At 40.7% G+C, this 14,332-nt stretch overlaps 2 protein-coding genes across 7 annotated transcripts; one reads left to right on the top strand and one right to left on the bottom strand.

Annotated features, from left to right (window-relative positions):
• Window positions 1–1,124: 1,124 nt before the first annotated feature.
• Window positions 1,125–7,672, bottom strand: dhrs13b.2 (dehydrogenase/reductase (SDR family) member 13b.2). 5 transcript variants are annotated; one of them, XM_077565706.1, is made up of 9 exons: window positions 6,890–7,210; window positions 6,076–6,252; window positions 5,729–6,004; window positions 3,565–3,894; window positions 3,126–3,473; window positions 2,957–3,049; window positions 2,847–2,866; window positions 2,709–2,759; window positions 1,125–1,649 (listed from the first exon to the last, which is right to left on the bottom strand). In XM_077565706.1, exons 1-8 carry the CDS (start codon window positions 7,077–7,079, stop codon window positions 2,745–2,747), a joined length of 1,449 nt encoding a protein of 482 aa, XP_077421832.1. In that variant the 5' UTR covers window positions 7,080–7,210; the 3' UTR covers window positions 1,125–1,649; window positions 2,709–2,744. The 5 variants fall into 5 exon arrangements, with proteins under 5 accessions (XP_077421832.1, XP_077421835.1, XP_077421831.1 ...); XM_077565709.1 differs by lacking the exon at window positions 6,890–7,210 and adding an exon at window positions 7,623–7,672 and having other exon boundaries at window positions 1,125–2,759; XM_077565705.1 differs by having other exon boundaries at window positions 1,125–2,759; window positions 6,890–7,209.
• On the top strand, window positions 7,312–14,305 carry gemin4 (gem (nuclear organelle) associated protein 4). Of its 2 annotated transcripts, none has more exons than XM_077565703.1 (6): window positions 7,312–7,515; window positions 8,060–10,045; window positions 10,238–10,400; window positions 12,528–12,777; window positions 12,849–13,526; window positions 13,990–14,305. In XM_077565703.1, exons 1-6 carry the CDS (start codon window positions 7,479–7,481, stop codon window positions 14,209–14,211), a joined length of 3,336 nt encoding a protein of 1,111 aa, XP_077421829.1. In that variant the 5' UTR covers window positions 7,312–7,478; the 3' UTR covers window positions 14,212–14,305. The 2 variants fall into 2 exon arrangements, with proteins under 2 accessions (XP_077421829.1, XP_077421828.1); XM_077565702.1 differs by having other exon boundaries at window positions 8,060–10,051.
• Window positions 14,306–14,332: the final 27 nt, after the last annotated feature.

Genomic DNA, 14,332 nt, shown 5'->3' with positions numbered 1-14,332 from the left:
TGCATTAATCATGAATTAATGCAGATTAATCACACTATTAAATTTGACCATTGATTATCCTTTAGCGTGACAGTGGATGGTTATATTTAAGGTAGCACAGGTTGTGTTTGAGCAATAAACATAATTACATACATTAAAGTAAAGCATTTAATAAATGTTTGCGTATCACATTTAGAATATTTGTTCATGTCAAAATATTGGGGGCATTTTTGTCCCATTTTAAATTATGCAAGTAATTAACTGATTAGAAAAAGAGGAGGATGAGCGTGTGCGGTGGATCAAAAAATGTTGAAGACGTCCTCAAAACTTTAAATGTCAAAAGAATTAACACATAACCTGGTGCTCTTCAAATTTGGCGGGAAAAAATGTTGATAAACAAGCCTTTTTCGTTAAGCGATTAATCGTGATTAATCAAAATTCTAAGATGTGATTAATCTGATTTAAAAATGTAATCGTTTGACAGCTCTAATCTCTCTCTCTCTGTATATATATATATATATATAAATATAATATATATATATATATATATTGCGAGGGTTTTCTCTGAGTACTCCGGTTTCCTCCCACATGCCAAAGACATGCATGGCAGGTTGATCGAACACTCTAAATTGTCCATAGGTGTGATTGTGAATGTGGATGGATTTGTCTCTGTGTGTCCTGTGATTGGCTGGCAACCAGTTCAGGGTGTACTTATCTTATTGCAACATCCTATTTTGATTAACCACAAAAGATAATTAGCCTGCTTTTACAAAGCACTACAGACATAAAAGAAAATTGATGATCATTTAGTTGTCAATTGATCAATTAATTTTGACACCTCTAATTGATTTGTTTCACTGTGGTGGTCCGAGCTGTAAAGCATGTCCTACTGTCTCGTGACCATGCTATTTTTTTCTGTAGCCAATGAGGCAGTTATGTTTAAGCCGTATGAACTCTGTTGCTGTCATTGACACTCACGTTAAGTGACACTGAAATGGCGATGGCCTCCCCTTACGACAACAATTAGGATATGTTATGTTATGATATGTTGCGATAACACAGATGTTTTATACATGTCCAGCTGGACTGAGTGGACCCAAAGGACTATGACGTGTATTTATCTGATAGTAAAGAACCACATGGCAGACTTTTGGTGTGTTTATTTAAACAAGTTGAAGGTGTTAGACAGATTATCTCCTCTAGAACTTGTTATGCTCCGTTGATATTAGCACACGCCAATAAACATTCACACAGAAGAAAGGCAAAAGATCCTGATGTGTAAACGCAGGGGACATATTTCACAGTCTAAGGCAGTAAGAATTGCACCCATTAAAATACAGTTTTACCACATTAGCATCTGCTGCTATAACATCTTAAACAGATTCTAAAAGTGAAGAAGTGAAGTCACCCCTTCGTTATTCCTTTTACAGATGTCTGTGAAAAGGGCATGACAACACTTAATGTAAAAAGACCCCAAAATTGTACAATTTGATGCTCAAGCAACATGTTCAGGGTAAACTGCATTTCAAAAGAAGTATTTATTGAAAAAACAACAACAACTTGGCGGTCAAAGTGTCCAACTAAAAAAAAGTCTTCATCAGTGTGGTACCACTTACGATACGATATACTTTTATTTTCCCGTGGGGAACTTTTTCCTGGACTCCGTCCAGCTGCAGTTTACAGTAAGGAAAAACAACAGAATAGAGAGAGATAAAATTAAAATTAAATAAGAAGTGCAGCAGTAGTTTACAGTGAGAAAAACAACGGAATAGAGAGAGATAATTAAAATAAATAATACACACACACTCCTATATACAGTATATATATTGCACCACTTAGTTAATGAACTTGGCTTGACTAGTGGTGGGGTGGCTCCCTCTAGTGCAGGGGGTGTCATACTCATTTTAATTCAGGGGCCACTTTCATTCAAATTTGATCTCAAGTGGGAAAGATCAGTATGTCCGTGGCCTCATAAGCTATAAATAATAATGACAGGTGAAAAATATTTGTCCTTTTTTGGGTTTGCAAATAATTACACATACATTCAGAAAATATTCCCATTTATTTTCATTTTGTTGCAGAGTAATGGTGAATTTCCTAATAAAAATGAGGACACAATATTTGCATCAAATCCTGAGTAAGACCCAAATTTTCAGAATGTGATATGAGTGGTTGTCAGTGCGACCTCCAGTGGACAAAATAATCAACAACAGTTAATTTTCCTGAAAAACTGAAGTTTGTTTTCTGTCTTCACGGGCCAGATTAGACCCACTGACGGACGGGCCTGTTCTGTCCCACGGGCCATATGTTTGACACCCTTTCTCTAGTGGTATGTAAAATAATCCCTCCTGTTTAAATTCACACATTTGCATTGCAACTTTTAAGAACTGTATTTTTTTTAAAAACATTTATTTAGGTACATTTTTTAATTGAACTTTTATATGCAATTGAATCATTACTTAAGTACAGTTTATATGATACTATTACTTTTCAAATTGCACATAATAATACAATCAAGAATTGTAAATAACAACACTTTTTAGGACTAAAAGCTCTGTTTGTTTTTTGACAAATACTTGGGCCTTCTGTATTTTTATGTTAGTCATGATGATAGCACTTGGAGGAAAAGATTTGCCAAACACTGCTTTCTTTTCTTTTTTAGCAGTAATCTCTCCATGCAAACGCATTTTTTTAAATTATATTGGTAAAATGAAGGGAAAATGCTTTGCCTGCTTCTGTATGTTCTTCTCTGTGGCGAGGTCCAATCAGTATGGCTTTTTCTACACAAAACAGACACACAAACATAGACTGACATTTCTGTTATTGTCACTTGATACCACCGAACTGTATTCAAAATCTCACCTTACCTGCAGTGAATGTTTTCTTGCTGTGGGGAAAAGAAAGTGAATCATTTGAATATCTTTCAGCCCATACAGCCACTTGTGGTGATGCGTCAGACGAAACAATCGACACTCACCTTGGTGGAGGTATCTTAGCATAAAATACAAGATAGTCAACAATATGAGCAAAACGCTGCAAACAGTGAGCGTGAACAACCATCCGGTAGGTTCTGAAGGACAAAATGGAGACAAGATGATGTTCTTCTGCTGCCACAGTCGTGTAGTGACACCATTTCTTTGACTCACCTTCAACTGTCAGAATGAAACTTTTTTTAATGGGCATCCGCAAAGACTGATGGGAGACTGTGCATGTAAACTGACGCCCTGAGTGTCTGTGCGAAGCCTGGAGGTAGAAGAAACCCGACAGCGAGTAGGTATTGTCCATGTTGCTTTTGTGACTGGAGAGGAGGATGTTGTCGAGCGCCTTCGGGAGAGGAGCGCCGACCCTCTGGCCGGAGGACGCCGGGTCCTGCTTATACCAGACTATGTGCACGTCCAGAGGGTAGTAGTTCTCCGCCTCACAAATCACCTTCTTCTCTTCGCCTTCTTGCAATGTAAGTGTGGGGCCAACATTGAGGGACACCTGGGGGGACTCTGGGAAATAAATAAACAGATAAATAAAAAGCATAATTTTGCAGATATCTGAAATCCAAATGATGTATACTGTACTGTGTAATGTCCTCACCTTGAATTTCTAGACTTATATCAAGGCTGGAAGACAGTGGAAACGCTGACACGGTGCACACGTATGTCCCCGCATGTTTGACTTGAGTGAAGGGGAGGGTGTAAGAAAGGTCGCCACCTGCGAGATTGCTCAGTTCGACTCCCCTCCCCTCAACTTGCCCAGAGTGGCTGGCATGACTGAAGAGAATGCGCCGGTCGCCGTGGTACTGCTGGCGCCACTGCACGCTCACGTTTGGTCTCTTGTGGTCCACAGCAAACTGGCAGTGGAGCTTTTTTTGGAACCCCAGCCCTGATGTCACCGTTGGCGTTTGTGTTTTCATCATCACTGCAACTGGAATGCAAATGTGACAAGTCCTTAGGTTAGGATAGATATTGATCTTCTTGTAATCAATAGCAGATCATATATTTTCCACTTGTATGGCAGTTACAAAATAAAACATTGCTCTCTTGTACACTAATTGCCCCAATGTCGATTAAAAAAAGTTTTCATAATCTGAATCTTGACAAAAACAAAACTATAAAATAAAATAAATTATACTTACCATATATGCCGATTAAAAATGTATGTATATGTGCAAAATGCTACAAACGTGCTTTGCTAATCAAAATTGGCTGTAATCAACAGATGAATCTGGATTTTTTTTTTATTCTAAATAATCATAATCCAATGAAAAATTGTAGAATAAACGCCAAAATATTCTAAATTTTTCATGAAAGAGTCAATATGTGTTGGAGTCGCACAGAATGATACCCTTTGTCCACCATTTGGAGCTCTCACTCCAATTCAACATAATTATCATCTTTCCTGAATAATGACGTGGTTGTCCCAGTTCTGTTTGACAATTTTGGATTAGCGATCATGTTACGTTTGTGTTCCAGAAGCAAATGAATGGCAATTGCGGGACAGGTAAACCTACCGCCGATGTTGGGCAACATGGCGGTACATGTGTCTGTCTTCCATTTGATTTCGTGCTGGAGGGTGACATTATGGTGTATTGACGACTTTTATTCGTTGCTATATGCATTTATATAAATTTTTTGTAAAATGAAAATAGAGGTGAGGAACTCCGGGTTATTTCGAGGCAGGTTTCCTGAGACGAGCTCGCTCAGTTAGTCAGTTAAAAACACGTTAGCAAATGATGCACATTAGTGTCTTTTATTTTATTTTTATTTACATTTTTGACTACAATTTTAACCCTTGGCCTACTGGGAAATGAAAACAGAGACCTTAAGGAGGTTATTTTTAGTGAAATCTCCAAATTGAATTTTTCGACCACCTGATCTATATTTGTCAATTACGCAAAACTGTACCTGCTGACATGCATACCATTTAGCTAGAGTTGGTCACATATATTTGTTTTAATTACCAGTAAGTGGCCGATTAATCAGTTATGGGATTTTTTTCCCCTGCAAAATATCAAAATCAGCATCAGCCTAAAAAGAAAAATCCCTAACAAGTTTTACTCTGACCAACCAATCAGAGGATGGAAAATACAGCTCGCTGGCCAATGGAGGATGAATTGGAAACCTGAGTGGATAAAGAAACAGTCCCATTGCTAACATACTTCAGATTACATTGGCCAGCATTATCAATTCTGAAGTCCTCTGGCTGCCAATCATTACATTGACATGGTCGCACATAGAAACTAAAATCTGAAAAAGTCCAACATCTACAGTATATTATATACAGTAGTAGAAGCAATTCAGTCGAAATAAACGCTAAAAACCGAAGGGAGTACACTGTCGGAAATACATTCATATACTTTTGTGGAACAAATATTATAATTTTGGTTGTACCACATCACTGTCCACTGCATTCAAACAAATAAGGAGGTCAACAAGGGAATTTTCCACCTACTGTTGTAGGAGCAAAGCACCACCTGTGTAGAACGGTATTCCGGGTTTAGCACTTGAGAGTGATTTCCGCCACCCTGTTGCGTTGAAAGCATATTTTATGTCTATTTTAAATGTTGGCACTGAAGTTGTTATACATCTAATTATCTGATTGTGGGATGTTGCGTCTCTGTGTGAAAGCGAACAGTTACAGCACTCATGTCCGTGAAAAGCAATGGCGGATAAATGTGGGCTCTTTGCGTACAGTTCTTGTGCATCAATTTTGTGCGGAATGATAATCAGTAACATCACAGTTAACTGTAGACTGATACCTTTCGTAATGAGGGTCTGACTGTCCACAATAGCAGGCCAATTGCGGACATCCTGCTGTCCTGATGGAGGGGGCTCACATGGATGTCTGAGGACTCCAGAGACAGTGAACAAGCCTTCGGTGTGTGTCAGGGTGACGGCGAACCAAGAGTTGTACTCATGGGACTTCTGGCTCGGCCATTTCACCTGGACGCCCTCCATGTTGGATCTATGAATGTCACAAGCCACACGATCCGATTCCATGTCCTCCACATAGTGCCGAAGGTCCAGTTTGGACTCTAGAGAGAGAACAGAGTCAAGACGTGCTTTTCAAGGTGTATTGCTGACATATAAATAATAAAGCCCTCACCAATAACAAGGAAAGTGACGGCGTGAGGGTTAACAGGACTGTCTCCCGGCTGACCAAACTGCAAAATGCTGGATCTTTGCAGGAGCTGAACGTCACGCGCACCATCATTGTTGACGACCATAATATAGTCACTGAACGTACAGGGCAGCCATGTCAGAGGATTTGCATCCTGGACACCTGCCCAAAAAAACAAAAACATCAGTTGGTGCCGCCTATCATTTTAAAGAAAACAGTTTGGTTTGATCATTTTAAAGAAAACAGTTTGGTTTGTTTTCACAGAGCGGCGGCATACTAGTACTAGTACTCACTTAAGTCAAGCTGGTCAACACACTAGTACTGCGTCTTACCAAACGTTTTTCCACTACTACCAGTCACTATTTTATGACGTTTCTGCTCACTACTTGGATAACCTTTAACCCACTGGTAGGGCCACTCCAGCCACAAAACAGTATACTAGATGATATATGCATGCTACTAGTATTACCAGTGAAGTGCTAGATATTAGTAATAGATACTACTAGTCGGATTTTACATCAGCTAGACAAAATAGCCCACAGGTGTCAATTATTGCCCAGTTTTTGCCTCGCTAGGAACATGAAGTTGTCATTTTAGTATGACAAAGTCCTACTTGTGAGCGTACTTCAGATGGAGACCAAGGAAAATAAATAAATGCTCAAACGGCCGTCTAGTGGAGTTAGACACTGAGAAAAAGACAAACACGGCATGGAATGACAGTCTATGCAGTCTTGCAGACTCACGAATTAGCACGAAAATGTATTTCTTGAGTAAAAACTTTAAACGTTGACTCACTTACCCACACATAGAAATAAGAATAAAGTTAATAGCTTTAGCAAACACATGATTCTAAGGGTAAAACGTCCCCGACTTGCTTTACAAGCGTCATGTGCTGTAGTATTTTCACTTTCATTTTTAAGGGGGGGGGGGGGGGGCGAAAACTGCAGTGCAGCGATTTTCATAGACAATGAGTTTGGTGTGTGTAGCATTTGAAAGGGGTGATAAACAAGATGGTACGCCGGTACACTTCGAATAAAAACATTCCAATACTACAGTAGTGCCTTTGCTTGTTTAAAAAAAAAGAGAGACGATTGGCGGCAGTACTTCCGGGTAGGTTGTCCTCGTTGTAGTACTCAAAGAAGCCGTAGAGTAGCGCTGTAGGCAAGTGCTCGCACTTGAAATCGCTCCTTGTCTGGCCTTGTTGACTAGTAGAGACAGCGGAAGTTTCTTTTCCCGCATACTTGAAATGTTGACATTATTTACGATTTGAGTGTTTTGTGTCATGAAGATGACAGTAAAGATCCTGTTTGTGTGATACGGAATTAACTTAATTACTTAATTACAATTGTGTTTTGACACATTTTGGCTTCAAATTATAATACTGACTGATGCCACTTTCAACAACCTACATGATCATGGATAAAGGTAAAATTGTTACGAAGATCTACTTTGACGTATTTAATCTATTCAGACAAATTGTGTTTAAAAAAACATGAGTAAATGCACTTAAGCACAAAACTAAAGACACTTACCGTCAATTATATAGAATACTTTTTGGCAATTTCTCTAGTTTGCCTCTTAATTCAGTGCTCGTACTATCTGCTGTCCACACTTACGTACAATATGACGCATGGTACACTTTGTACTTAAACGTGGAAATTATTAACATTTATGTTTTTGCAAAGAGAAGGAATGACTGATGTCTCACTTAAGTGAGAGTATTGCAGGGAGAACACATTAAATCTGTTTTGTTTTTTATGTTGCCTGCAAATCAATCTCGCACTGCAAAAGCAAATAATTTTCTAGCACATGGATGTAACTGTCTTTAAATATTCTGTATAACTGAGAAACGCAAATCCACTTTTTAAAATACTGTTTATTCACAATTCATTTAAAATGAACAGTTTGTGTAAGAATTTAAGTAGCCTTTGTAGCACCAATGGCTGAATTCCTGTCATTTTTCTTTCAGACTGGGCCATTCTTCAGGGATCTTTCCTCTTGGCTGAAAAGTTGTGTCTGCCCTCGTCCCTGAGCTCCCTCCAGAAATGTGACTGGCCTAAGGTGTGCAATCCAGTCCTGGCTGCGGTGAGGGAAATCTGTGGCGAGAAGGATGTTGGCGGTCATCTCAAAAGCAAGGCTACCTCCTGGAGGAAACAGTTAGTTTGTGTCGTGTGGTTGAAGTTGTTGAGCAAGGAGCATGAAGAGGATGTGGAAGAGGCATGGAGGAAGAGCCCCTTCTTCCCTCTGCAGAACCCCCTCCCAGAGGTCAACTACACTCTCCTGATAGAGTTGCTCAAATCATTGTCAGCTGTAGACACATTTGCTCATTTTCTACTTTGTCTTCCTCTGCGTCAAATGTGTTCTGAGCTGGAACGGTGGTCGGAGCATTTGAAGAGCAACCCCGTGGGTGAAGATGATGTCCACTTTTTTCTCGAGTTGTGGTGGCAAGTGTGGAAAGGCAGAGATCAGCAGTTTGCAGAGGGACAGGATAGCATTGAAATGTCGTTTGCCAACCAGGTTGCTCGTCTTACTTCTCAGCCTGCTAGGTTGACTCATCATGCTGCCAAGAGGCTGAAACTGGACTCATCAGTGTTATCGAACAACACTGACGTCCTAGACATTCTCCTTCACACGCTCACGCATGTGAACGATGTCATATCTAAACCGGAAGACTGCTTCCATGCTCTCTCAAATTGTCTTGATGCGCTTTACACAACTTTCCTCACGGATCATTCAGTCGTCCTTCCAATCAAAGACAAAGTGGAGTTTCTATCCAAAGCCATGAGCATCAGAGAGAAGAACGGTGACAAGCTGAGTTCAGAGCTTATACAGGAGTCTCAGCAAGACCTCAGAGCCTCTTCCACCCCATCCCAGTTTCAGCCCAGCAGACTGAGCCTACGTGAAGCCTTAAAGAGTGTGTCAGATCTCACCCTTTTGTGGCAAAACCGTGACTTGCTGAAAGCGTGTAAGAGCTCCCCTGTCAGCTACGCCACTTTTAAACTACAGCAAAGTGTCCTCAGAATGCTGGCGGCTCTCAAACACGTCACCATGACAGGAGAAGAAGAAGCTGAGAAGAATAAACTCAGACGTTTACTGGCGGAAATGGCTTTCCCTATTGTAGAGAGTTCATGTGAGGTTAGTATGAGGGTTGCCGTGACAATCATCAGTCACCGGCTGGAGGACTTTCACGACGTCACCGAGTTGTTTGCCGGCGAGAAGAGCTGGGTGGCCCGTGATGAGCAGTGGCTGGAGTGCCTGGAAAAGAACCAAGCGGCCTTCCAGCGGTGTGACGCGCTGATCCAACTTGCCTCCACCCTCACAAGTCAGCTCCGCAGCGAGAAATTTGGTGTGAGCCGGGGCAGGAGGCTGCTCAAAGTTGTCACGGCCGTCTTCACCGCGCTCTCCTTGGAAGACAAGAATAAAGCTTTGGCTGCCGTTCTCCAATCATCCAGCAAGGGCTTCTTCGGATGCTCGGGCAGCTCCGCTCTGGTCGCCAGCTTTGAGCAGGAGCTCAACATGGCTTTCAATTGCATCATCCAGGGAGGAGGCGTTGCTCCAACGGCGGAGGGCAACCTCAGCACGGCGGTGTCTTTAGTCGCCAGAGTTGCCTTCCAGAACCCCGAGGCCACTTTGAGATCCTGCTGCCATTCTGCCCTCGTCAATAAAGGGGCGTTTTCTCTCATGAGTAAGATCCTGAAGCAGTTGTCCGGACTCGCAGGTTGGACGGAAAGCAAAGAGGAACGCGATGGCAGAAGAAATCCAACACGGCTAATCTGCAGGTGTCTACAGAAAGTCGTAAGCAGCAGGTCACTGTCAGACAATGAAAAGGAACAGTTTCTCAAGTTTGTGGCTCTGTTGATGCTGCCAGTGGCGACAGGTGGAGAAGAAAAAGAGACGCTTCTGTCACCTCAGGAGCTTGTCAACACTTTCGTCCTGCCTAACCTCGCCCTCGCACGTCAGTGTATCTATCACGTATATCTTCCTGAGTCTTTTTTTGTTATGCTAATCAATTGATATCCTGTAAAAAACAAAAAGTAATTTCACTAATTTCTAGCTTGACTATGAATTCATTTAATTTGTTTTCTATTTTCCCATTTTTTTCCCATGCTAGATGTCCAATTCAGCATGTGCTTTATATTCCCTTCAGGCAACAACTCCGTTGATCTCACTTTAAGCCTGCAACTGCTCCATGCTGCCTTGTGTGTGGATGCTCAGGAAGTGGCCGCCGCCTCCTCAGCCCACTGGGTGCTGGATTGCTCACCATTTCCTTTGCTCTTCGTCTTGGCTCAGCTGCACGACCAGGCCCTCAGGTTGGTCACATGACTAGTGACTGTATTATTATTATTATTATTACGTGCTATACTAGGGGTCTTCAGATCTTTCATTTTTGCAATTTTAATGTTGTGTTATGGACCCCTACTTCACTTCAAAATCTAACAGAATTTTTTTTAATAAAAACAAGGTCAAATAATAGACACACAAGTGGGCAACATTAAGTGAAAATATTAAATTAAAACCGTCAGGAAACGATATCAGTTGTGTAGCACTAGAGGTGGTGACAGTACGTTAAAAAATGGGAAATTAACAACCAAGAAAAAAACAAATAAAAAGATAAATACAGCAGGCATCTTAAAATACAATACTGTACTTAGAGAAGTAAATATAATAGAATTGTAAAAATATGCAGATGATGGTTGAAACTGAAATGCAAACTAATTAAAGTCAATTGGTTCTGATGTAATGGTCTAATGTCTTTAGACTGTAAATTGTGGGTTTTTGTTAGCTGTAAGCTATACCGGTAATCAACAAAATGTTTTGTTTTTAAAGGGAAGTCAACCCAGGAATTTTCTTGACAATAATATTTTCATTTCCACTAGTCTTCAGCCACGGTATTCTCATTAGTATTGTGTTTGTGGAACATGAATAAAGCAGTAAAATCCATACATTTTTATCCATCTCAGGAGGCGGCCATTTTACCACTTGCTAATGACTGAAAATGACATTACAGTTGCTCAGGATTCAGGTAATGACCAATCACGGCTCGCCACATTTTTTAAGCTGCCCTGTGATTGGGTTACCTGAGCCCTGAGCACCTCTGATGTCATTGTCAGTTGATGGCAAGTTGCAAAGTAGCTGCTGCCTAAGATTGATAAAAAATGATGGATTTTGCTGCTTAATCCATATTCCACAAACACAATATTTATCAGAATGCTATGTCTAGTCTAGTGGGGGCACATGCAACATACTGTAACGGAAAAATCGTGTATTTCACTCTCTCTGTAGTTAATCTAAGTTTCACTTTTTGAATTCAACTACTAAAATAATACGTTAAATACATTACATTTTTACCTTGTTGAAAAGTAATGGCATAGTTATTTTTTTAATATATTAATTAAAATAATATAATAATGAATTGATATAATATATTCAGTATTTGGTTCAGTTTGAGTGTTTTCTGGATATTTTTTTTTTTTATAAAACCCAAGTCATTGCAATGTTTTACAAATGTGGCAATATGCAAGTGTCCTTTGTCGCATGAAAGGTATATGTCGCTGGCGTCGGCCTAAACCTTGTACCGTCAAAATACATTTCATCATCAAAGGGAACAAGCCATTTTCAGCACTTTTAGTTGGTCAATAATTTGTAAAAATTACACACACACACACACGTGGAATGACCAAAAGTGTAGATTTTTGAAAAAATATTACATTTATCAAATTGTGACTTTATGAGGTTTCAGCCCCGACTCCAGCAATATGTGTATATGTAAAAATTAGGGGTGTCAGGCGAGTACAATTTTTAATCGTAATAAATCGCATGACTTCAATAGTTAACTCACAATTAATTGCAAATTTTATATCTGTTTTAAATGTACAATAAAACAAAAAAAAATCATACTCTTGTTAACAGAAAAGTGGGGGAAAAAATTTAAACTAATAGAAATATGACTGCATCTTTTAGTCATTGATACAGTAATTTCATAATAATTCATAAAATCGAGTTAACATTAAAAAGATGTACTGTACTGTAAAAAACGAGTGTGATATTGATTTGTGTTGGTTATATTTCTGCCACTAGATGGCATAATTGCATTTGTAAGACGTTGGTGACAGCTGAGTGAATTTTTCTTTTCATATTAAGAGCTATCTAATCTTTAACATGAAGTCACTTGTGAAATTCTGCACATTTTTAAAATTGTAAAATACAAGTTGACCCCAGTCTCCGCAAATATATGCATTGTTATTAAATTTATTACTGCTACATTTTGACGTTGCGACTGGAATACTAACGCCAAATTAACGCACAAATTTTGACACCCCTGGTAAAAAAAAAAAAGTTTCTAAGTTGCTTACCGACATGGACCGTCGCCATTAAGTGACTCTGAAATCACGTCTAGTTGACCCTTGTTTTCTTGCTGACTGTTTGTCTGATGCAAGGTGTTGGGATCACCGTTGGTCCATAGAGAGCAAAGAGCTTCTGACCTCAGTGCTGATCACACTGGCACAGGTGGTCGGCACCCAGGTGCAAGCTGCCCCAAGTCGCTGGTCCAGAGCGCTCTTCTGGCTCTACGATAAGATGAAGGGCCTGGACTGGACGGTGTACTTCCACCTGAAACCCGTGTGGGGTGAACACTTCAAAAATGAAGTGCCCTCGTCTCTCTTGGCAGTGTGTGATCTTCCTGAGCAGGTGGGAGTTCTGTCGGAAGTGATGATATGTCAGGGATTATAACAACTCAATGATCTTTCCATCATCTTTAGGAGTGGTCGGGTCTGAACCTGCCCCAGTACGGACACGGCACGGGCCTTTTGGCGTGGATGGAGTGCTGCGCATTGTCAGACGCCCTCCAGTCCACCATGTTGTCTTGTCTGGCTCTGGACCAGCGCCAGTCAGAACACATCAGCATGTTCAGTAAAGGCCTGCTGGTGGCGCTAGCCCAGACCATGCCATGGTGTTCCGTCCCCCAATGGGGCAGATTGCTTGGAGCACTGAAGGAGCTGATCACCTCCCGTCGCCTGCATGTGCCGTTCTCGCTGGAGTATGTGGAATTCTTGCCCCTCCTGGATTTGAGGACATTTTCCTATGAACTCTGCCTCTCGGTCCTCATGCTCCGAGTCCTGCAGCTGCTCTGTGGATCCAGCTGTTCTCATTGGCTGACAGGAGACAGCTGGGCTCACGTCGCCAGGTTATATGCCCACACGGTGAGGGAGGTGATGAACTCGCTGAGAGCCAAATTAGCTCTACCCCCATCTGCCGCTCTCTCGCCTCAAGCACGTGACGCGCCAACGAAAGTCTCAGATGTATCCTGCGCCCAAGTGAAAACGTCCCAGGATTGTTTGAAGGATTTCAGAGAAGGTGCGGAGAATGCCGAGCAAGTTCCAAGTCAGGAGATCCTTTTCGTTCTCGGTCAGATCTTCTGTCATGTTCAACACATCCAGGTAAGAATGTCGCTGATGTAATGAAATAGTCTAGATCAGAAAATAACATCTTCTTTTCTACAGCCAGGTACAAACCAATACGTTAGAATTTTGTTGAAAATTCATTTTATTTTAGTAAATACAAAAAAATAATAATTACCTTTAGATGCCACAAGATGGTGGCAAAGCACTTTTTTCCTATTATATAGTCCTCTTCTCAATTTGACATCATTGCTTTGCACCAAATTATTAAACAATATTTTTATATTAGCCTTGGTTTTAGCCTCATCATAAAAACAACAAATAGGTGAGCAATTAACAGATAGCTTCCCAAAATAAAACCCACTAATCAGCGAATTTGTGAATGCCGAACTATAAGTACGCAGGGGTTCTCTGTTCTTTACTGCAGTGATTTCTTTGTTTCCCTCGCTGATGGATTATTCCACTCACCATTTAAATTGATGGCTTTCATTTTGTTGTTAAGGTGATGATGCCAGGAGGCCAGAGTGAAACGCTCTTCCTGTCCAGCCTGGAGATCCTCAGTCATTACCAGGCCATCACGGGCACTTTCCCTGAGAGCAGCAGCCCATTGGAGAGCGAAAACACCAAGCACTTTTTCTACACCATCACTGACAACCTGGACAACAAGGAGATGAAGTCTGTTCTACAGCAGAAGATAGCTCAACTGGCTTTATCTCCTGCATGATGACATTGCCATGGTTCTACTAATGACACATTTTCTTGTGGGAAACGAAGGCGCAAGGATTTTTGGTGAATTAAATGCAAATCATTAATATTGAGTTTTTGTGTTTTATTGCGATGCATGA

The sequence above is a fragment of the Vanacampus margaritifer genome, chromosome 5 (genome assembly GCF_051991255.1).
Source record: "Vanacampus margaritifer isolate UIUO_Vmar chromosome 5, RoL_Vmar_1.0, whole genome shotgun sequence".
Taxonomy (NCBI): Eukaryota; Metazoa; Chordata; class Actinopteri; order Syngnathiformes; family Syngnathidae; genus Vanacampus; species Vanacampus margaritifer.
This window is presented reverse-complemented; position numbering and strand designations above follow the sequence as displayed.

Coding starts and splice junctions, on each gene's coding strand:
- gemin4 (XM_077565702.1), top strand. CDS start 7,479: ATGCCACTTTCAACAACCTACATGATCATGGATAAAG. Junction 10,052..10,237: donor CCTCGCCCTCGCACGTCAGT/GTATCTATCACG, acceptor TATTCCCTTCAG/GCAACAACTCCGTTGATCTC. Junction 13,527..13,989: donor GTCATGTTCAACACATCCAG/GTAAGAATGTCG, acceptor TTTGTTGTTAAG/GTGATGATGCCAGGAGGCCA.
- dhrs13b.2 (XM_077565706.1), bottom strand. CDS start 7,079: ATGCTACACACACCAAACTCATTGTCTATGAAAATCGCTGCACTGCAG. Junction 6,253..6,889: donor ATTCTTATTTCTATGTGTGG/GTAAGTGAGTCA, acceptor TTTTTTGGGCAG/GTGTCCAGGATGCAAATCCT. Junction 6,005..6,075: donor CGTCACTTTCCTTGTTATTG/GTGAGGGCTTTA, acceptor TTCTCTCTCTAG/AGTCCAAACTGGACCTTCGG.